The 24,240-nt window shown below is 35.8% G+C and overlaps 1 protein-coding gene across 1 annotated transcript in view; it reads left to right on the plus strand.

The window, feature by feature from the left end:
• Window positions 1-24,195, plus strand: part of LOC109051185 (E3 ubiquitin-protein ligase znrf1-like) — a 29,365-nt gene extending 5,170 nt beyond the window's left edge. The window contains exons 2-5 of the mRNA XM_019068739.2: window positions 12,647-12,742; window positions 19,422-19,527; window positions 20,361-20,452; window positions 22,462-24,195. Of these exons, the coding sequence (XP_018924284.1) occupies window positions 12,647-12,742; window positions 19,422-19,527; window positions 20,361-20,418 (260 nt within the window). The 3' untranslated portion in view covers window positions 20,419-20,452; window positions 22,462-24,195. The remainder of the gene's footprint in view (window positions 1-12,646; window positions 12,743-19,421; window positions 19,528-20,360; window positions 20,453-22,461) is intronic.
• Window positions 24,196-24,240: the final 45 nt, after the last annotated feature.

Raw genomic sequence — 24,240 nt, forward strand, 5'->3', positions numbered from 1 at the left:
AATCATTATTGCTCACCCTTTAGAAATCTGAGTAATCATTCACTGGCCTTTACTGCTGCATGTTTTCTGCTTTTAAAGCAGCCCTCATATCACAACGGAAGTCTTTAATATGACATTTTAAGTCAACATTTTGCATTAATTGCAACCGAAAAAGTGTGTTACGGTGCTGGTTTTGGTGGCAAGTCTTTTAGGAATGTTGGAATTGTGGAACATCTGTGCTGATCTGTCTGGCAGCAGGATTCAAGAAATATAGGTCACTCTCTCAAATTGTTTCTGCTGTTTCTTTGCCTCACTGGTCTCTCTCTCTCTCTCTATTAGCTCAGAATGTAATACATTTATGCAAAGACACAGATGCACATACACTTGCACTGCATCTTACTGACACAAAAGCAAGTCTCAAAAACAAAATCAGACACGCACGTATGCACAAATATATAGGTTGTGTTCCACTCACCCAGTGGTGTCATCTGAAGAGCATTTCACAGGATTTTCGGCAATCTCCATCTTAAGTAAAAAAAGTTGAGGGTCCAGCTGAAATGAGGGGTTTGGAGTAAATAATTTGTGTACCATATATAAATATACTGAATGTCTTAATGTAAATAAACTATTAATTTAATTAAATGTAATTTTAAAAAACATTATTAAATAAAAAATTAATAGTTAATTTGATATATTTAATTTTACATAGAGAAATATATTGAATATGTTAATGTAAATAAACTATTATTTCAAATATTTATGAGAATAAATTTGAGGGTCTAAATTTAGGGGTTTTGGGTATTTATGGGTATTGTTGTAAGTATTATATATTTTGATATAATATAAAAGAACATATAATAAAAAATTATGGGAAATATTCATATATTCATTCAATATTAATTGTCAGTATTCATACATAAAACATATTGGGGAGTATATACATCTGTCATCATACTTTACCCCTATTTTGTTGAACTCAAGTTTGACGATGTTGCCTTTGAACTTCTACACATATCCCCTTCTCAGTACATATAGGGAGCAATGTACACTGAGTAGTGCCCCTGTGAATCGGAACGCAGCTACACACACCGCAGAGTTGAAGGAGGTCGGCTGTTGCTGTGACAACCCTGTCGTTTGTCACCGCTGTTTTCAGGCTGCAGTCTTACATGCGGCCTCAACAAGCCTGCCACCCCCACAACACTCAGACACTCATTTCACTGAGACCCAGAGGGAGGGAGAGAGAGAGCGAGAAAGAGACAGACATTTCCCCCGCCCCGTCACTCACACTTCCTGCATGTAGCGGCTCCTGTGAATGACAGCTGCCAGAGCTCCTTCAATGAAGGAAGAGCTGCTAGTGCAAACGACTGGCCAATTAGTAGCGCCCAGAGGAGGCCATGACAACAGTTTCCATGGAGCGGTGACCAGACCTTGCCATTATACAGTGGAGACCAGCTAAACATAAACCTGGGTTAAGCACAAGGGTGGCTTGTGTCGCCCCAGGGACTTCTGCGATGTAGTTTACAATGGTTTTTTGCCATTGTGTGCTCACTTCCTTGTCTTTTGAGACCTTACACAGTGTTACGTGACTGTCTGCATGCTATTGACGAGAAAAATATACCCCGTCTTTTCTCTCAAGGGCCAAAACAGCATCCTGTAATCAGGAAGTTTACAGAGGAAAACAGTATGTCTGCATCTATAACCACACACAGATATATAAACACACTCAAAGACACTCCTTTCCCTCTCCATGTCATTACCTCCCTCTCATTCTGCTGTTGCCATGGAAACAGCTGTTCTTTACCCACTGAAGGTAATAAGTTGAAACTAGTTGAGGAGAGTTCGTTCTCATGTCATGTGAACACGGCTGCACCCATGTATGGGCATCCAGGCCGTTCCATTCAGGAGCGTCAGAGGCTGTGATTCAGATGGCCCTCCACCGCCGCTGGTGTCAAGACACAATAAGCCTCCTTGCAGACAGTGTTCTTTGAGAGCTGATAAGTGGTAAAAACAAACATGCAATATTGATTTGTTTGTTTTTTTACTGCTTTCGGTTTCTTTTATGCGCTATATCTCTGTGCTTCGCATTTAAATGCATCTGTGTCTTTTAAAGGTGCCATAGAATGGAAAAATCACTTTTATAATGTGTTTGAACACAGTTGTGTGGCTGCTCTGTATGAAAACAACCAGCCTATAATGGTAAAAATACACCCACTCATTGTTTTATAATCCCAATAAATCATAAACAGTCTCTCCACACTTTCAGTTCCAGATTTCTCAGTCATACTCCGGGAAAGTCCCGCCCATTTGTGACGCTCTCTGCCCTATTAGCATGTCAGCACCAAAGAACCATTAAAAGTGTCGTGTGTTGGGATGCACCAACAAACATCTGTGGGGAAGTCGTGGCCTAATGGTTAGAAAGTTTGACTCCTAACCCTAAGGTTGTGGGTTCGAGTCTCGGGCCGGCAATACCACGACTGAGGTGCCCTTGAGCAAGGCACCAAACCCCCAACTGCTCCCCGGGTGCTGCAGCATAAATGGATGCCAAAAGAGCTTCTTGGCTCTCTGTAAGGCTAAAGCTACCATTGTCTCTGCCTGTTTTCACTAATGCTGCCTTCACGTGCTACCAGAATGATAGTAAATAGTAATGTGGTAGTTAAAAATTGCATTTGGAAGCAATGTGAGGCCAGTATGCTACATCTTGGAATATATGACCCAAATAAGAATTTTCATCGGATATTATCGTCTTGTCTTTAAGTTTGTCTTTAAAATACAGATCTTGTGTACTCCCAGGCTATCTGTTATCAGAAGCACATTTGAAACTGGAATATGATTTAATTTCATTCACATGTGTTTCATAAACACATAAACCTTTCTGGATTACAATCCGCCATCAAAATGAAAAAATGAATTAATCTAGCTGCTATGAGAAAAGGCTATAAACGATCCACCACCTACAGGATCCTCACCTGCGATAGCCTTGTAGCCGGGACAGCTTCTTTATGTTTACAGACATGACGTAATGACGCAGCAGCATGCTCGAATTTCCCTCAAAAACCTACCCATACCACTCAAATTAGAAACATTATTATAATCTTACCAATGTGAATCGTGCTAAAGTAAGGCGATAGTTTTGAACACTGGCTGGTTATGTACTTTGCTCAAATATTGATTTCAGATCATTTTTAACCAAAAAAGTTATGGACTGCAGCTTTAAAGTTAATCTTTAAAAACTTTGATATTTTAAGAACACTAATAAATGTAACTTTTAGCAAATCTCTTTGGTTTTAGATTTTGGTATTTCTTTACACTACATTCAAAAGGTTTTTTAAGGTGTAGTCCGATTGTAATCAAGGTTTTTATGTTCTCTTATGTTCACCAAGGCTGCATGTATTTGATCAAAAAATATAGTAAAAACATGTGATATTGTGAAATATAGTTCCAATTTAAAATATTTGCTTTCTATTTCAACGCTAATTGTTTTCAGCCATTACTCCAGTCTTCAGTGTCATATGATCATTTAGAAATCATTCTTATATGCTTATTTAGTGCTCAAGAAACATTTATTATTATCAATGTTGAAAACACGTGTGCTGCTTAATATTTTTGTGGAAACCATGATACATTGTTTTCAGGATTGTTTAATAAAAGTAAAAAAAAAAATAGCATGTATTTGAAACAGAAATATTTGGTAACAGTATAAATGGCTTTACTGTCACTTTTGTTCAATTGAATGCATCCTTGCTGAATAAAAGTATTTGTTTTTTTTTTTTTTTTGTTTTTTTGTTTTTTAACTGACCCCAAACTTTTTAATGGTAGTATGGTTATTTATTTAGATTTTTTTTTTTTATCATCTTATCAGTAGCAGCCATAATTTAAATATAACTGTATCCCTACTAATCTCACATGTGTATTTTCTAGAGTTTCAAATTTCTACAACATCTCAAACTGTGCTCAGATTTGCTAAGACACCAATCATAATCAATATTTCAGATTTCAAATATTTCTGGTCACATTCCTCCTGGACCAAATGATCAGATCTGTGGTATTCACAATTATTTTATAGCTCTGTCCTGTTTTATTTAATGAATTATAATTAATTTTTTGTTAAATATTTTAGGAGAAACATCTGAGGTGGAGCTGACATAAATGAAACGCTCCTGAGCTATGAAACAGCAGCCGTTGAGCAGTTAAAATTTCCTCTGGGACTGTGAAGCATAAACACTTAAAATTGATATTTTGTGTAACCTACAAAAAGATATGGAGGCACTTGCACACACACACAAACACACTTTTTGAATAAGCTAATACTAATACCACACTGAATAAGCTAATACACAACGCCTTCACAACTAATGACAGGGAATGCCCTTGACTCATCTGCTCTCGAATCCGAGGCTTCAAACGGCAAAGCTGCTTGTTGTGAGGCAGCATACAGATGCAGTAATACTGTCCTGATGGGCACTACTTTAAAAGAAGCTGTCATGCTGTCTTCTCGCTCGCTCGCTCACTCGCTCGCTCTCTTCCCTCCTTCGACAGTGCTGTGTCACCATGTTTACGTCCTTGTCTCACTCTTCTCTAGTACTCCTCCCCTTTTCCCTCTGCTCTTTCCTTTCAGAGTGTTGAACTAATAATACAAGTATACCATTGATGAAAGTGATATGTAAACCAACCAGCCAATTACAAAATCCCTTGTGTTTTTCTCATAATTGGAGAATCGATTAATTCTGCATAAATTAACAATATTCTTCATGGATTTTATTTGAATAATTAACCCATTTGGTGAGAACTTCAGAACAAAAAGTTTTCAAATATTTTTGAATGATTTTTTTTTTTTTTTTTTTTTTACCAAATGTAGTGTAAAATTAAGTGTTGAATCATGTAATCATGTGTGTAGAGAAAAATTATATTTCTAATAAAAAATACTTTATTTATTTATTCATATCTCATATTTCAGGTCTTTAATACATACAGGCCTATACATCATGCTCATTAATTTATGATATGATATATTGTTATATGAAGGCTTCCAAATGTATTTATATCTACGAATACCTGTTTTCTCATACTTGCAAAATTAATTAACTGTGCATGAATTAACAATATTCCTCATGTAGCTCAGTTTTCAAACATTTTTTGAGTACATTTTTACAAAATATTTTGTACATGCATATTTTGATATGTAGTTGATGAGAAAAATGTGTATTTTATGTGCTTTAACATATTTAAAAGTGCATATATATATATATATAGAGAGAGAGAGAGAGAGAGAGAGAGAGAGAGAGAGAGCCTTCTATATATTTCATAATACATATAGGCCTATGTTTGTCCATTATTATATAATATATTGTTGATATATGCAGATGTATGTATATTCCTAATTTATTTAATGTATATTCTAACACGTATTATCTATTTTTGTATGCATATTATGTATATCTCTGTTTTATAATATGATATACTATATGGCCGCTGAACATAATATCACACATATTGAATCTATAAAAAAGGAATTATGATAACGTTTTAGGCTTGTAAATCCCACTTTAAACATTATATCATAAAAAAAATATATCTGAATATAGATTCTATTGTCTGTCTACTTATTTGTTTCTTTATAATATGATCCATTGCTTACTGAACACTGTTTGAATCGATGGATATATATTCTTTGGTTGGAAAAAAATAAATTGTTGCTGGATATTCTCTGTCACAGACCTGTATCTGTTTAAATGGCCTCTATTCTTTCTGTTTGCTGTCAGAGTCATTGTATGATGGACAATATACAAAAACCTCACCTAAGAAGAGCAGACAATGAAGTACTGCGATTGTATCGGTGCAGATGTGCGTCAGCTGTGTCGTCCTTTTAGAAACCCGAATGAAGGTCAGACTGGGAGAAATTAGCACTGCTCGTCAAGCATTAACTGGAAGGCGGGAATTTTAATGGCAATTAGACATTAAACACCAAGCTCTCTGACTTCAGCGTTAGAGATGGTTCACTTTGTCCCCAGAGTAGTTAGTATATATTTTACAGATCAATATTTTGTAAGGAAAGAAACTGGTGACTGGAACCTAGCTTTTAGGTTCTGCTTGCATTGATGGATGTGTGTACGGCGCTAAGCTGTAGTGTGTTATGACAAATGAATGGTCACAGGAAGTCATCATTTTCTGGCCAGGTGGGGTTTCTAGTCCTGAGGCGCTTAACACATTTTAAAGGTTTGACCTGTTTTTGTATGTGGTTTTCTGCTGAGTCATGCAGTGTTTCCTGCTCGTACACAGGCCTGTTTGTCTTTACAAGTGGCTATGGTTCATTTCATAGCTTTGTTTGAAACATCATGATATATTCCTATATATCAGTGTATTCTTAATGTTCAAGCTGTCTAGAAAGCAAACTGGAGGCGCAGTTCACTCTGTGGATTTATTAAGACGTCTCAAACTGTTTGTCAGTCGTGCTTCGAGTCCTTCCTAATGCAGTTCTGTGATGTAATCATTGAGTCTTTCACAGACTCATGCTGCCACTGATTGATTAAGCATCGCTACTGTCTGTAAGTGGCCTCATTGTAATCAACCCATTTGTTTGAAGACTGTTTAGGAAACACTGATCTTTTCAAGCCACCCTGTGAAGAGACACAGATCAATACTTTGATTGAGTGTTGACTAGGGTTATTATCGCAAATGAAAACAAAGGTGCAAATTTTTTTTTTTTTTTTTTTTTTTTAATATAAGTATACAAAATTACACAGAATTACAGCAAAAATAATATATATTAATAATATTGATAGTTTTATTCTGTTCGATTTTTTTTGTTTCAAACTTTTTATTTATTTTAAAATTTTATTCCTATATTTTTCTTATCTCTAGCTAAATTAAACGTGACAGTGTGACTATACTGTAGACTATTTATCACTGATAGCAAATTTTTATCATTGTATATAGCAATCTGGTTTATATATTTAAAAATAGCACAAACATTTTATTAGCATTGCCTTTTTTTAATTGCTTTCGTAAATGTTTACATTTGCATGCTTTTCTTTGACTTTATACACTGAATAAGGTCCCATGTTTTCAATTTTGAAGAAAAAAAGGGTATTTTGTACAGTGCAACACTGTCGGTGAGTCTTGGGAAATTTGTTTAGCAGGAGTCTGGCATGAGCGTCTGTCTAAGTTTTTTGAGTTCTTCATCTTGGGCTGTGGGGAACAGAGCAAGAACTATATGCGGAGGTATCATCAAAAATGCATGGATATCAGACGGAGCACTCGGCTTTGCTTGAGGAATGCATCAGCTCGAAGGACAAGAGCCAGGGGACACTTTAACGGGTGCGGAGCATCAGACAACACAACGAGATGCTGTCTGAGTCTCGAGCCTGGATTGTTTTACGGATGTTGATTGGTGCTGCAAATGAAGGACATATAGTAAACAACTTTGATATAAAATAATTATACAAGACCTTCCACACTGAAAGAAATTAAGTTTTTAAAGTGTAGTCTGATTGTAATCAAGGCTAAATTCAAGTTAAAGTGTCTTTTTGACTATTAACTGTCCCCACTGACCACTAAAACACACAACAGTAGCAATTAACCCACAAATACAGACAAAGTTCCAAATGCTCAAGTCTCCCATTAATGTCCTGACTTGAGCCAGAGCTCATTAAGACCAATAGAGTGTCTAATTAAGCCACGCACCGTGAGAGCAAGCAGCTGGTCTTCCCAGCAGCCTTTAGGATTTCACTGACTGAGGGGCCCATGGCTCTTTTCTGGCCTTTTTACATAGACTCTTCCCCTCATCAGAGCCCCAACCCTGTTTACAAAGGTTCAAGCCATGCTGCCTGGCATCTGAATTCATATTCAAGTGACAGTTCACTCAAAAATGAAAATTAAGCATTATTTATTCACATTTATTCATCAAATTTTGCACAAGTCACTGTTTTCCATTTAATTACAATGAATATAGTTTTGTTTTTTTGTTGCACTTTATCTTACAGTACTTGTACTTACATGTACTTACAGTGTATTTACCTAAGAAATTACTGGGTAATATAAGATAACATTACATTTATTCATTTGAGACTTACAGTTGAGTAGATTCAGGGTTAGTACCTAGTTATTACCCAGTTATTGTAACAAGAACATAGTATGTACATGTGGAACAGGACTGTAAAATAAAGTGCTTCAAGACAAAGATCAAAGAACGTCATACAGGTTCAGAACGACATGAAGATGAGATTATAAGATTTTTTGAATGAAAAGATCTTGGAGAGCAACAATCTAATTGGATGAGGTCAGTTGAGGTAATTTACAAATAAGTTTAATAAGTCTAACGACTTGATCTCATAAGCTCATTGTCATTATGGCTGGTTGGGCCTGAAAGACATCTGGTCTGTATGTTGCTTTGGTGAGCTGCTGTTGATATTTTCGGTGTCATGTGATACTCGCGGTTGTGGAGACAGTTGGCCTTCTCTCGCATGTGCGACTCGAGTTCTGTGTATTGACAGATGGAGCCCCATCGCCCCCCTTTAGTAGCATTGTTTCAGTGAATCACACCTCTTAGGAGATGGGACATCCCTGTCAGAGATTTCCACACCTCCGTTTTCCACTTCAGTCTTCTTTCTCTCTCTCTCTCTCTCTCTCTCTCTCTCTCCATCTGTCCCCAAGGAACGCCTGAAAATAGCAGCCTAGGGAAAACTGGGTCAGTCATCATCATGGGTTCCTGGGGTGTGATTTGGAAGTTTGGGTGTGCGATAAGTGAAGAGTCGGGGGGCGGAGAATATCAAACCTGGGTTGTATTGACCGATGGAACTGTCTTCATCCCTATATTTTTTGTGCTGTGTTTTTACTGACTTTGCATTTTGGCTCTGTTTGGATTCTTATTCTGTCTCATTCGTTTTCCTGGCATGGCTACTTTTGTTCTTTAGACTGTCTGCACCTGTTTTTTTTCATTGAAGTTCACCCAAAAATAAACATTTTTTAAAGTCATTCCAAACTCATTTGCAGATTTTTCTTGCTGTTTAACACCAGAGTAGACACTTTTTGAAGACAGCTCTCTGGTTGGGATAGTAATTCATATGGGAAGTCGTGGCCTAGTGGTTAGAGAGTTTGACTACTAACCTTAAGGTTGTGGGTTCGAGTCTCGGGCCAGCAATACCACAACTGAGGTGCCCTTGAGCAAGGCACCGAACCCCCAACTGCTCCCCGGGCACCGCAGCATAAATGGCTGCCCACTGCTCCAGGTGTGTGTTCATGGTGTGTGTGTGTGCACTTTGGATGGGTTAAATGCAGATCACGAATTCTGAGTATGGGTCACCATACTTGGCTGTATGTCACTTCGCTTCATATTTTTGTGTGACCTGCCAACATTAGCCCTTTTCACACATACTTTTTACTGGTAATTACCATTAAGAGATCATGTGTGAACAGGAACTTTTCAAAAATACCGGTAATTTACCAGTATGAGATGTCATAACATTACCAGTAAATTACTGGAAATGTGCTTTGTGTGAAACAGATTGAGATTACCTTTATTAGCACGTACTATTTCAGAACGCTCTGACGTAAGATGTTTACTCTACGATCAGGAGCTGCGTATGTTTCCTCGTCTGTTTTCAATGCAGCTAACCTCGCGTCACTTCATATCATCTTCCTACTCATTAAACTGTGACAGGTGAGTTAGTCATTGCAACACTGTAAAGGGATGAAACTATGTGCTTTTTGTAACTGTTATCATAGGTTTAATGTTATATTATCAGCTCGGAAAATATGTTAATTTGACTAGAAACACAAGAGAACGGAAATGTAAAGCATCATTCCAGTCGGACTTGTGCATTTAGGAAAAAGGTGGATAGTTCAGTAGTTTGATTTGAAGTCGTCTTAATACGATGTCTTTGGGCTAGAAGCAGCTGCATGAATATGAATGTTTGACACAAAAACTCTGACCGCGTTTACCCCTCCATGTTTGCAAACCCAACATTGGGAGACGCAGCCGGTAAGATCACAGAATTTATTTTGAAAGTGATGTGTGAATGATGCTTTACCGGTAAAAAGACAGAACAAATGAATGTATGTATTCCTTTGATAGCAAAGCTGAATTTTCAGCATCAGTACTCCTGCCTTCAGTGTCACATGATCCTTCAGAAATCATTCTAATATGCTGATTTTCTGCTCCAGAGCCATTTCTGATTATTATCAATGTTGAAAACAGATGTTCTGCTTCATGGATTTTTTTTCTTTGATTAATAGAAAGTTCAAAAGAACACCATTTATTTGAAATCAAAATATTTTGTAACTTTATATATATATCTTTACTGTCACTTTAATGCATCCTTGCCGACTAAAAGATTGCTGAATTATTAATTTATTAAAAAAAGAAAGAAATGTAAAAAAAAAACTTACTGACCCCAAATTTTTAAACAGTTGTTTGCATATATTTATATATTTTTTAATAACTATTAAGTCTTCTTTACAGTTTTTTGTTCACAGTTTTTCTTCAAGAAAAGAACGTGCACTGGAAGTTAAACAGCTATAATGTAACTCCATATTTTCATAAACACACTTTTGCAGGAAAATTATGGCATATGATGAAAATAATTACTGATTGATTTGTACTTTCCTAATGATGACTGTGTGACAATAATTATTTATTACTTGACAATAATTAATGATTACATCCTTGAATAATTAAAAAAAAAATTGTATCTGGATGAACAATTTTTCTTCAATGCTGTTGCTTCTTTCTACCTCATTTAAATAAAAATATATCTAAACAAAATTCTACACTCTAAAAAATGCTGAGTTGTTTCAGCCCAACTTTGGGTCAAATATGGACTAACCCAGCTGTTTTGGTTTGACCCAAAGTTAGGTTGAAATAACCCACCTTTTTTTAGAGTGTAAAGTTAACCAGAGATCTTACACAGCTTATGTTTCAGGCTGCTCCCACAGGGCAAACAACCTGTCTTCACCCTAAATAATTATCAACATATGCACTGAAATCATGTAAAACTGCTGTTAATTAGATTTTACAATGCTCCCCTCAAACCAAGGTTCCACATCATGAACACAGAGAGCTTCTCTCGGCAGAAATCCAATCAGGTTTTTCTCTTATGTTTACAATTTCTAAAAATCCACCCTCCGGGCAATTGTGAAACGGCATCCTGTTCAGTGCTTATTCCTAAACTTCATGAATACTCAGAGCAACTAGTAGTATCCCAGTTCTGTAAGTTACAGAACTGTAATTTGCCTGGTTTTGAGTCTTTTCGGGCAAGGCCATGCCCTCATGTACAGTACAGTTTCAAAACCACACCTGCACCTTCTCCAGTGGAAGTCCCCAAACTCGTTTTATATAGCCATGCTGATGTGGCAAGTTTTCATATAGTTTGTGAAAGTGAATTCATTTATCAAAGTCTGCTAAGGAACAACACTTTAGCTTGCCATTTTTCACCCTAGAGTTCAATGCATTGGGATACATTGACACGAATCATGCGAAAAGGCCCGTAGGCTTTGCTGTCTGTTTAAAAACAAGGCCTGTGGGCTTAACGGCGGGATGTAAGGTGCCAAACAGAGTCTCAATGACCTGACGCTGCGTCTGTGTTTATGAAGGACACAGCCCAGCTCAGTGGGACTCAGTGTGTGAATGGCTCTCTCTTTCTATCTTCCACTACGGGCCTTTGGTTGATGTCAGAGGACACGGTGTTAGCTGAAGCTCCCTTTGGTTGCTGATTTGACGCTAGTGTTATGGTTTATTGCATAAACGACTGGTTAGACATACTGTAATAGTTAAGTTAGATGCTATATTGAATTTATTGCAGATAAAAACGATGCTTTGAAGGAACAACTTACAGTCTTTACAATAGACTGCACTGTATAAAGGTCCCAGATCATGTCATTTTTGCCAGCTCACAACTTTCAAAATTATTTTATAGAGTTTTTGTTTACTGATTTAAAAAAATAAATTAAAAAATTGTCAGCTGAGCAATCTACGCAACACTCTGCACTTCTATCCCTCACAGCCTTGTTTTCAAAGTTACATTAAGATTTTGTGAAGCCTACAGTAAATTCACTTGATTTAAATTTTTGGTGTTTTATTTTTAATTTACACTACTGCTTAAATGTTTGGGGACTGGAGTAATGATGCTGAAATTTCAGCTTCATAGACTGTTTTAAATTGTAATAATATTTCACAATATTACATTTTTTTTTTTACTGTATTTTTTAATTAAATAAATGCACCCTTGTTGAGCATAAGAGACTTCTTCTAAAGCCATGAAAAAATCTTACCAGTCCCAAGAAATATTGAATTTTAATATCAGCCATTTCTGCATTATTAGACTGTGTAACTTGATGACAATGCTCTCATATGTGAGTCTGTTTGTTTGCTGATACCAGCCTAACATGAGCCTCATGTAGCTGCCGATGTCATAATGACATTGGTGAACAAGTGACATTGATGTATGTGTTTATAAAATGTAAGTTTAAGATAAAAAGCTTTGTGTCAACGAAGTTACTAAAAGCCAAGCTAATGCATTTGCAGCAGGGCGATAGAAACATAACATGTTGCGCAGGATTATGGCATTGGCAGTTATCAAACTGCTGCATCACTGTCACAGCTCATTCCACTGCCTTTGCCGGCTTCTTGCTGCTTCAAGAGTTCTGACAATGCTGTTTCCTTATTCCTCTCCAGGATTCAAGTGTCCTGTCTGCTCCAAATCAGTGGCATCCAATGAGATGGAGGTTCACTTCATCATGTGTCTGAGCAAGCCTCGCCTCTCCTATAATGGTAAGCCACGCCCCCACTGTCTCCACCCACTCGTGTCCCGCAAACTTCAGCGGTATCATCTCAATATCTATCCTCTGCAGTATTTTCCTTTCCTTTCCACTGTATCAGTTTATCCTTTTATTCTCTATTTCATTCTGGTCTGTGACTCCATTCTGGACCTGAAAAGAGTCTTTGAACTGTGGATGAACTGTGGATGACCCTTAAATCTAGGTCTCTCTCTCTCTTTCTGTTTTGCCGTGGGAAATCACGTTTATCACCCTTTGTTTTGTTTTGTTTTTTGCTCTCTTTTTTCCCTCTGCCATCACTTTCTTATTTGTTGTTTCATGGCATCTGTAAGCTGTCTAATTACAATATTTTTACATGTTTGATATTACTGTTCATAGTATCTTAAAGATATGAGTGAATTTACATTGCATTAAAATTCCAAAATATGATGGATATCTGAGTAACATATAATGTTCAGTGGGAAATAAATAGGGCAATATTAGATTTTTTTTCACAGGGTTTTCATTGAATCCTTTCAAAAATCATCCCAAAGTTAAATGTAAGGCTATACTAAATATTAAATATTCATATTATTTATTGTCCATGGTTACATAAGATAAAAGGGTGCTTCAGAGGCAGAGAATAATTTTTTTTTTTGAAAGATTGTATGAACTTTTTCTTTAGAACATAGTTTTGAGCTTTGATGAATTGTGCTTAATTAAAAAATAAAAATAAAAATAAAATATATGTATATATAAAGTCAACTTTGATTAAATTTGATATTTTATGCTTTGGTTAATTAATTTCAAATTGAGCCATAAGTTCAAATAAACTGACTTCTAACATCTAAAAAAAATAGTTTTTTTAATCATCTTAAAGTAATTATATTATATCATTTTATACTTTATAAAATAATTACAATGTTCAAATTCATTTTAATCTAAACCTATTATCTATTACATATAGACCTATTTTATTATATTAAAATAATTTAGATCTTTTATTTTTTTTAGTTCATTCATTTTATTATTTATTTTTCTTTTCATTATTATTTGTGACCCTGGAGCACAAAACCAGTCTTAAGTCGCTGGGGTATATTTTTTAGCAATAGCCAAAAAAACATTGTATGGGTCAAAATTATGGAGTTTCTTTTATGCCAAAAATCATAAGGATATTAAGTAAAGATCATGTTCCATGAAGATATTTTGTAAATTTCCTACCATAAATATATCAAAACCTAATTTTGATAAGTAATATGCATTGTTAAGAACTTCATTTGGACAACTTTAAAGGTGATTTTCTCAGTATAAGGATCTTTTTTTTGTTTTTTGCACTAACCCTGAGCTCCAGAGGAGATGATATCAAAGTCGAGAGGATTTCATTATAATAATATTCAGCAGATAGCAAAACATGAGTGTGATTTTACAGATCTTACAGTCACAAAATAATGGATGGATATTTTATTGTTTTGTTCTCTATAAAATACAGTGATGTTCAAAGTGTTAATGTTCTGAATCAATCTGACAAATCACCTAATGAAACAGTCCAAATAATTAGTGAGTTAACAACTCCTTTAGTCAATCATTTGTTGACTGAAGGAACAACTTGTTCGATAAATCAAAGAGTTTACCAAGTAAACAACTCATTCATCTAATCGTTTAGTGAAACATTGATATTTATATGTGCAAAAAGTAATTGTGCTGTAAGACTTACATTGAGAAGTATAATAATACTGAATTAAATTAAAAGACCTCAGAGTGTTGTTATTATCACTGAAAAAAGGTAAAAGGAAATTGTAACACATGAAAAATATTAACCCATTTTTTCTTACAAAATAGTTTTATTTTATTATTATCATTAATTGTTTTAAATCAAGAATAATGCATTTAAAGCAAAAGTCAAAGTGGGAGATTTAAGTATTATTTAAATCATATATTAATTATTTAACTATGAAATAGATTATAATTCACTGAATTGTTTAGTGCAGTAACAACTCACCTATTGAATTTTATTTTCATAATAAAAAAAAAATTGAAATGTATTTTTTTTTAAATGAATTGTATTTAATTTTAACTAATTTTATCTTTTTTATATTTTTTTAAATAAACTCATTTTATCTTAATAGCACACAGAAATAAAGTTATAATTCACTGAATTGTTTAGTGTGGTAACTGATACACTGAATTATTTTGAGAATTCATGGAGTTAAAAGCTCACTTCTTAAATTGAACATTGAATAACTTACTGAAATGTTTGTAGTGTTTGCTGAGTCAACATCTCACTAAACTGCAAATCAGTACATCCTGTGTTGTGGTATTTTCTAAGCTGTTTTAATAAATGTTATTTATTTTTTAAAAATGCTGTGTTATACCAGATTATAGATAGATAGACCGACATAGATAGATAGATAGATAGATAGATAGATAGATAGATAGATAGATAGATAGATAGATAGATAGATAGATAGATAGATAGATATATAGATAGATAGATAGATAGATAGATGGATGGATGGATGGATGGATGGATGGATGGATGGATGGATGGATGGATATTTTTCTTTCAGCCATGAGACTGTGAAGAAAACATTGTGCAGCAAAAATGTTTTTCTGCCCTCTGAAAAACTCTCTCTCATCCCCCTCCCCATGTGAGAGCTAAATTTAACAGCAAGTATTAAAATATCATCATGCATAGTCCTGGCTGGGAAAAGACACACTAGTCAGCTCACATGGGCCCTTCAGAGGGTGATACACACACATACACACACAAAACTGCTGTCAAAGTATAGCGTTAACATTTCAGGGGCTGAACCGAAAAGCCCAGACACAAATTGACAGCTAGCAGAAAGAATGGGTAACATGATTACCAACAAGTTGAACTAAAAGGCCTAACCAGTGACTGATCTCTCTCTCACACACACACCAGTCCATCCCTGTAAACTAGTGCAGCTCGCCTGAGCTGCTGAAGTCATCGGCCCTAAGAGGATAACAAGCTCAAGTGCAGGAGGATGTCGTCCAGGGATGTGTGGGGGAAAGGGCAGCATGTTTGGCTTGCCGGGACTGGCGTCTGGAAAATTGCGACAGCATTTGAGAATTTTTTGAAGAGCTAGAATAGTTGCAGTTTTTTACATAAATCCCTTTATAACTCACAAACAACTACACATCTGTCTAATAAATTTTTAATAGAAAACATTTAAATGGCAAAAAGTAACTGCACTATTAATACTTAAGAATTAGAATAAGAAATAAATAAGTAAAATTCTGTTTTCCATGAAATTTTTAATCACCAAAACTGTTTTCAACATTGATAATAATAAATAATAAATGTTTCTTGAGCAGCAAATCAGCATATTACAGTGATTTCTGAAGGATCATGTGGCACTGAAGAGTGTAGTAATGCTGCTGAAAATTCAGCTTTGCATCACAAGAATAAATTATATCTTAAAATATATTCAAATAAAAACAGTTATTTTAAATTGTAATAAAATTTCACAATATTACTGTTTTACTGTATTTTTGATCAAATAAATGCAGTCTTGGTGAGCATTAAGATGATATTTAAAAATATTTTTCAAAATTCACATTTTTTTTCATAAACTGGTGTGTGTATGTAACTGGTGTATTTATGTACTTAACATATTTAAGTTCAGCCTAACTTTCAAGAAATGTAGCATGTTACAATTGCCCCTGGTCTCCCGTACTGCGTCGTCTCGCTAAGCTGATTTGTATTTGGAGCATATGTCTGCCGTCTGTTCTCTATTCATTCCTGCCATCATCTCCTGTTTTTCCCAGCTCACCTCTTCTTGCTTTCCAACCCGTGTTGTTCTCTCTCCCTCCATCGCATCCTCTCTAAACTGCAATCTATCTCTTGTCCTGTCTGCCTGCTCCCTGCACACAAAACAATGGAGCTTCATCTCCCCATCTTCACCTCAGGTGCCCTATACGTCGCTTTTTCAGCAATGCAGATGGCTGTCCGAAAAAGTTATTTTGTTATTGTTCATTAAAACTAAACTGAAATAGAAAACCTGAATAAAAAAACTAAATATACCAATAAACTATTATAGAAGAAACAGCACAAACATATTTGTGACATCTTTCAGGTGATATCGCACCTCTGTAGTGTGAGACTGATCCGTAAGCATTCTGGGAAAGCTGGGTTAACTCTCAATCAACGTCCTGAATTTGTATGAACTCCATTATCCTGTGATGATTCTTTAACCTTCTGTAATTGCCACACTCCTTACCTTTACACCCACAGAAACACACACTCACACACAGGTGTTTCCAAGGGAAACTTTGCACGTTATACGAAAGGATGTGGTCTGTTTCGTTTTCTGGCACATTTCCTGTGAAGAAGACTTTAACTGGAAACTAAAACAGGCTGAGAACGGTGTATTTGTGTATGTGTGTGTGTCTGAGTCATTATGCTGGTATAGGGATGCAAGTCAAATCGTGTTGGTAGTTGCCCTTAAGCTTTTAGCAGAAAATATGTATACACCTGGTCATCATCTCTTCACCACAAACATACACACAGCAATGAAGCATGAGTAAATGTCTTTAACTACTAGTTATACTAACTGCCAACCCATCTCACTTAACCAGCCATCACTGTGAGCGAGGAAGCAGAGGAACACTGTAAACGGCATTTCATGCGTTTTTACTCACCAGTGCTCCCTGCTGGCAAACAAGACATTTTGAATAATAAACACTGTTTTCATGATTCTGCGGTATCAAACATCCCAATCAGACATACTGTAGGTTGTGACATTTTGGTAACGGTACCACAGTTGTGCAGCAAAAAAAAAAAAAAAAAAAAAAAAAAACCCAAGACTGATGTGTTAAAGTTAGTTTACACTGATTTTATAAAATGGCCAGAAATATGATAAAACAAGAGTTTTCAAATGGGGTCCATGTACTACAAGGGGAATAATACTGTTTTTATTTTTATTTTTTTATCTCACCAATCTCAAACTTTTGAATGGTAGTTTTTACATTTTTTATTTTTTTTTCAGAAAACTATATGGAAATATGATTCTTAATAAATACATGAATATTAGTGCTGTCAAAATTAGGGTGTTAATGCAGACTATTAATTTTTTCCGTTTAATTAACACAATTAACGCAGCGGCGGAGCTAGGGCCACCCCACTCACAACTGCTTCTTCTGTCACTTTTTTCTTGACAAGAATTGCATTTATTACATCTTTACGACCACATCAAATGAGAAACTATTCAGACACGCGCTCCAACTTCACCTCAGCACCAGGTGCTAGTCAAACACACACGAAATAAAAGGTACAGGTGACAAGAGAGCTAGAAAAACAGTGAACTGTGGTCAGATGAGATGTTGTCAGGCCATATGTCAGTAATAACTTATTTTCCTGTCCTGTTAGCCATTATACTGTGCTCGTAGCACAGTGCTCTTCAATTGCACGCACAAATGCAATGGTGCATGCTGTATATAATTCCTTAAAGCGCAAATTTATCTACGAGCATGAAGTGTCATAGTTATGTCATCAGTAAAGTCAGTGAAGTTACCAAAAAGGCGATTAAAGCTGCCTTAAAGCCGTGCATGCATGTAAGTATTTGTTATATATGAGTCAAATGTCCTGGTCTGGAGCAGCCCAGCCCTCCTCCTCATATAACACACCCGATTTAACTCGTCAGCTCATTAGTAGAGACTTTAAGAGCTCAAGTGGGTCAGAAAAGGTAAAGAATGTGTGTCAGATCTGCGTCATGCAGTGGCAGCTCTTAAAGCAGCCAAAATTATCTAATTATTAGGTATAATATTAGGTTTAATAACCAGCTGCTGTGGAAAAAAAAAAAAAAAACAGGAAATCAATAACTTTTTTTGTAGCTTTAATGATTTATCTATATTTAATTTTGACATTCGTGTTTGATAACTTTATATTTCCTACTTGCTGAAGGGCATACAGTAGGTAGCTAAATATGACATTTATTATAATGGTTCATGTGAACTTTGTACATAAGTGAAGTGTAAATAAACCCCATTTGAAAACTATGTAAAAAAAATTATGTACTTTTCAAATGGGATGAAAGTGCTCTGAAGTGAATACATAAAATTTAAGTTATATTTTTGTGAAAAGTTATATTTATTTATAAATATATATATGTTAAAATATATATTTATTTATACTTAATTGTATTTATTTATTTATTGCCATATTTGCATATAGTATTTTGAAAACCTCTTTATTTAAATAAAAATCACATTCAAAAGTTTGGGGTTGGTAATATTATTACAATTTAAAATAACTGTTTCTACTTTATTAAATGTAATTTATTCCTGTGATGCAAAGCTGAATTTTCAGCATCATTACTCCAGTCTTCAGTGTCACCTGATCCTTCAGAAATCATTCTAATATGCTGATTTGCTGCTCAAGAAACATTTATTATGTTAAAAACAGCTAACATTCGTGTAGAAACTGTGATAATTTTTTTAGGTTTCTTCGATGTATAGAAAGTTCAAAAGAACAGCATTTATTTGAAATAGAAATCTTGCATAGCATTATACATTTTCTTTATTGATCAATTTAATGCATCCTTGCTGAATAAAAGTATGAATTTATTTTGAAATATCTAACTGACCCCAAACTTTTTGAACGGTAGTGTTTATATATAGTTTTTGAGGTTTGCATTATGTGCTCACTGTGAGTGTCTGTTTATGTGTTATAGATGACGTGTTGTCAAGAGATGCAGGAGAATGTGTAATATGTCTGGAGGAGCTACAGCAGGGAGACACCATCGCTAGACTGCCGTGCCTCTGTATCTATCACAAAAGGTGAGATGGACAGCAACAACACTTTAGATTCCCCATTTTAATTGCGCGGTTTATATGGTTAATACCTATTTAATCAACACCAGTACTGGTAAAATGATTGTGATAATGACAGACCTCATTGTGTCCAACCCTGTGTCAGTCTGATCTTAAACATGATGGGAAATATTATAAATGAGCTTCGGTCTCAGCTCTCAAACTGCCTGAGAATTTAAATTCTATTTATTTTTTGTTTTTTTGCTGATCATGAAACACAAACCTTGTCATGTCCTATATATCATTATGTGATTATGTAACTCTATGATTGACATTTCATGTCTGTATATGGTGTCTCAGCAGGAGGCTTCTGGGTATTGAATAGCACACGTATTGGAAAGTCTGTCTCAAACCTCAGACACCTTTAAGTGAACCACATGTCTTGCTGACGTACTTTTGCGGCTCACACTTGAGATGTTTTAAGATGTTGAAGCACAATTAAAGAAATTTGCCACAAGCAAGTTATACGCTCAGTCCCAACCTGGCGAGGCAGAATAAAGTGACAACTGATAAATCCTATCACTGCTAAAATAATCGTAATATTTTTGGCCTAACCAGCTGCAACCGGCAAGACATCCTGCTCTACATAGCTGTATATTAAACATCAAATATGTTGGCTGTGATTTAGTCATTTCTTGCACTTTTAGCAAAGACAACAAAATTATTTAAAGCTGGAACTCATTGTGGCACAGGACACTGTGACAATCTTAATAACCATTAGTAGAATCATTTAAAAGCATTATGCTAATGGAAAGGTTGTATTTCTGTATTTCTGACATTGTTAGCATCTTTTTCATTAGCTGTATAGACTCCTGGTTTGAGATCAACCGCTCCTGCCCTGAACATCCTTCAGACTGACCTCCATCATCTACTTCTGATACCACTGAGAAAGGTATAAAAATATTCACCTACATGCAAACATGTATCTCAGTAAGCTGATATTTCAAGTAATCCTTTTATATTGGAATTTTTGACTTTATCAAACAGTAATTAGCAGCATTATCTCATTACTTCAGTGCACCACTTTTAAATAGACTATAGAAAGCATTTTCCAGAGTAGCAACACAGGATTTTTTTATTATTTTTTTTATCGTGAACGCACTTTTAAACTTGTCAGGAGCATTTTTAGACATGTAGTAAATGTGAAAGTATCACCTAAAGGTTTTCACTCTTGAGGCCTCTATATATATATAATTGTGTTCACGGAGCTCTAGAACACTTTTTATGATTATTATTTTGCAAATTAAACACTTTTTAACACTTAAGTCCTCTAAAAAAAATCCATGTTTTGTAACGGTCTAGAACTCAGACCACTTCAATAGTATATTATTATTTTTAATTATTATTAATGTTATTAAAATATCACAAATAACTAATAATATGCAAATGCAAGTTTTCACACTTTTGTCCTCTAAAAAAATTTTACTTTCACAAACATCTAGAACTCAGACAATTCTCCTATTATTATTATTATTATTATTAAAAATAATACTCAAGTATTATTTATTTATTGATTTATTTTTAGTAGCAGTAGAAGTAAGTTGAATATTGCATAAGATATAATACTATACAATTATTCTTTTTATTTTTATATAGGATTTTTCCCCTGTAATTTATTGATTTGGTCTAGTATTGAAAAGCAATCTGGTTAAAGCTTCAAACTTGAGTTTCTATGTATAGATGCATGTTCACCCACACCACTGACTTAATGCAAACCATTTGCAGACTAGCACCTGAGACCCCGACATAAACCAAGTGTGAAAACCCCCACGGGCTCAGTATAACTCATATTTCTTCTGTCTCATTTCCTCTCACATCAGGGCACTTTGAAGACCTGAAAAAAATCAAATTTACAAAGATCTAGACTTAATACCACTCTATTAGTGTATTATATTTTTTTCTTCATTGACATGGTATTGAAAGGTGGTCGTGTAAAAGCTTCAAAATTAAACCTAAACCTAAACCTAAAAAAAATGCTACAGTCAGTTATTCTCCTTTGAAAATGTGCATTCACAACACAACAAGGAAGTGACTAAAACTGCAATTCATCGAACTGGCCGCTAGAGGCTGGCTGCAAAAGGGAGTCAGTCCCATAGACTCCCCATGTTAAAATGCCCAACTTTACAACAGAAAAAACATGTTTACAGCCTGGTACAAAAAATGATTTTGGTCTATATAGTTAATTTTGCCCTTCATGACAACTGTGAGGGGGGTGAATTTTTTTATAAGTCATCCGTTTAAATTATATTAAGCCTTAAAGTTCTGCATAATTAAGGGCGTGACCATTTGAGTGACAGGTGGATTGCTGCTGCTGACACTGCCATCAAGCTAGGTGGGCGTGGCTTCAGCAACCAGTTCTCACCTTTTTGCCCATTTTCGATGGTCCGGGAGTGACACGTTGCCAAGATGGCGACGGCCCACTCCGCCCACTTTGAGCTTCAAAAACGCTCTTCAGAAAACTACGGGTGACGTCACGGACACTACGTCCATGTTTTTATACAGTCTATGGTTCCAGGCCGGAATGTGTTTTGGTTTGTGAAACCCACCCACTGCCAGTTTACCCAATTGTATTTCGGCACCCCCGGTTGCCAGTTGGCGGAAAACACAGCATATTTCATTTCATTCATTGTCAAGTTTGCTCGTTCATGTTGGTGTCATCAATCTGGCAACCAAGTCTTAGGAGGAGGGGCCAGGTGAAAAAAACCCTCTCCAATATTTTGAATTTGGACTGCAATACCTAGTTTAACCACTCGGTGTCAATCCTACATACAGCACCTTTAAACATGCTTTTCTTTCTATGTATAAATGCACTATATATGTCACCCACACAGCTGACTTACAGCAAACCACATTTAGACCACCTCCCGACTCTCATATTCCATCTTTTTTCTCTTACTATAGGGCACTTTATGGACCTAAACCTGGATATCCTGACACAAAAATAACCAAATAAATCAATCTACCAACCAATTCGATCAAAACCTATGGAAACGGAAATGTGTCATCGCAAAACTGAACCAAATAAAAGCGTTCATCCAGCCAACGCCGTCATTACCACCTGCAGAATCCCAGAATCTCCTGCCTGCTGTGCTAGAGACTGCTAAACTGCTAACCGGCCCCTTCACGGCAAAACCACCAACACTGGATCTCTGGCTTTGGGAAACGTCTCGCTTTCTTGCCCCCTCTACATAGTCTGTGTTCTTATAGACGTGTGTGTTAAGTCTGCATTCTGACCAGTTCCTCTCTCCTTGTGTATGTAATCAGATGGAAGGAGATGGGGAAGAGGGGGCGGGGCAACACAAGGGGCGGGGCATATGCAGTAAACAAGTAGGAAGTAGACCATGCTTTGCAAATCGATCCAGAGGCCACACCTGTCCTGTCAATCAAACGATGCTGATTAGAGGGGTGTGGCAGGGGCGGGGTTTCACACCTGGTTGGTGGGAGGAGTTTTGTGTTTGCAATTCACTCGTTAGTGATGTGTTGGACAGCTGGTGGACGTATATTTAGTTATTCTGTGTGTGCATGTGTGTGATCATGTGTCCACAGGCGGGAAAATGTGTAAATTGTGTTTCCTGCTAGTGCCAGAGGAAGTCCAAGACATCAGCACATGCGTTGGGATGGGGGTATACGGTCATAAATGGAGAGAAAGATACACTCTCGGTCTATCTTCAAATGTTTACAATTCACTGTAGATGTCTTTCCCCTACAGATTCTGAAATAATAAGAAGCTCAAAGCTATTTTCCTAGTTTCATCTGCAATTTTTGGGCAGTTATTATGAAGCGCCGACCATAATATTCAGACAGTTTCCCTGTAAAAGCCTTGAGTACGTATTCAGTGTGTGTGTGTGTGTGTATGTGTGTGTGATTTCAGCTTCTGTCATCCTCCCATGTTTTCTGTATGTGACCGACCAGCTTGCGTCTGGTAGGCTAATGTTGCTTCACTACTGTATGTAAAGCCCAGATATACTGGTGTGAATCTATTACAAGATCATTTCTATGATCTGCATTAACTTTTTATTTTTGAAAAATCTGTGAGAAACCTCACGAGAAATCTATTTAACCTTCAGGATGCCTCCGTCTACTGTATAAACAGCAAGCACTGTTAGAAAATAATGTTGCTGTAATTGTAAAAAAATTAATAAATTCAAATCAAATGAAAAAAGAGAAAGGAGTAAAATGGAAATGGTAGAAAAAATAACCGCAATTTATGACAACCTATTACTTTTTATGTTGGATAGAAATAGAGCATTTCTGAGTTTTTTTTTTTTTTCTGCTTTGTGCCTATAAATGAGGGCATACAAACACCATTCATCAAAATAATGGATAACAATTTTGCCTCACCTTTTAAAACAAATCAAACAAATAATAAAAACAGAGTCAGGTAGCGTAGTACTATCTTGTGCAGCATGGGCTGCGGAAGTGACTCGGCACTCTCGAAACCCATCCTTTTCTTATTTTTGCATTCAAGTCAAGTCATTTTGTATGTTTTTCTTTTAGTTTTTTTTCCAGGGACATGAACGGATGCCTGTTTCTAGGAGTGTACAAACTAAGTGTCTGATGATTTCGATGTGCAATCTGTGGGACAAGTAATAATGATAATGATCATACATATAATTAAAACAAGATGAAATAAGACCAGATGTTTTCTTTTATCAACAAGTCCACTGCAAACACACAAAA

Source organism: Cyprinus carpio, chromosome A25, assembly GCF_018340385.1.
Source record: "Cyprinus carpio isolate SPL01 chromosome A25, ASM1834038v1, whole genome shotgun sequence".
NCBI lineage: Eukaryota > Metazoa > Chordata > Actinopteri > Cypriniformes > Cyprinidae > Cyprinus > Cyprinus carpio.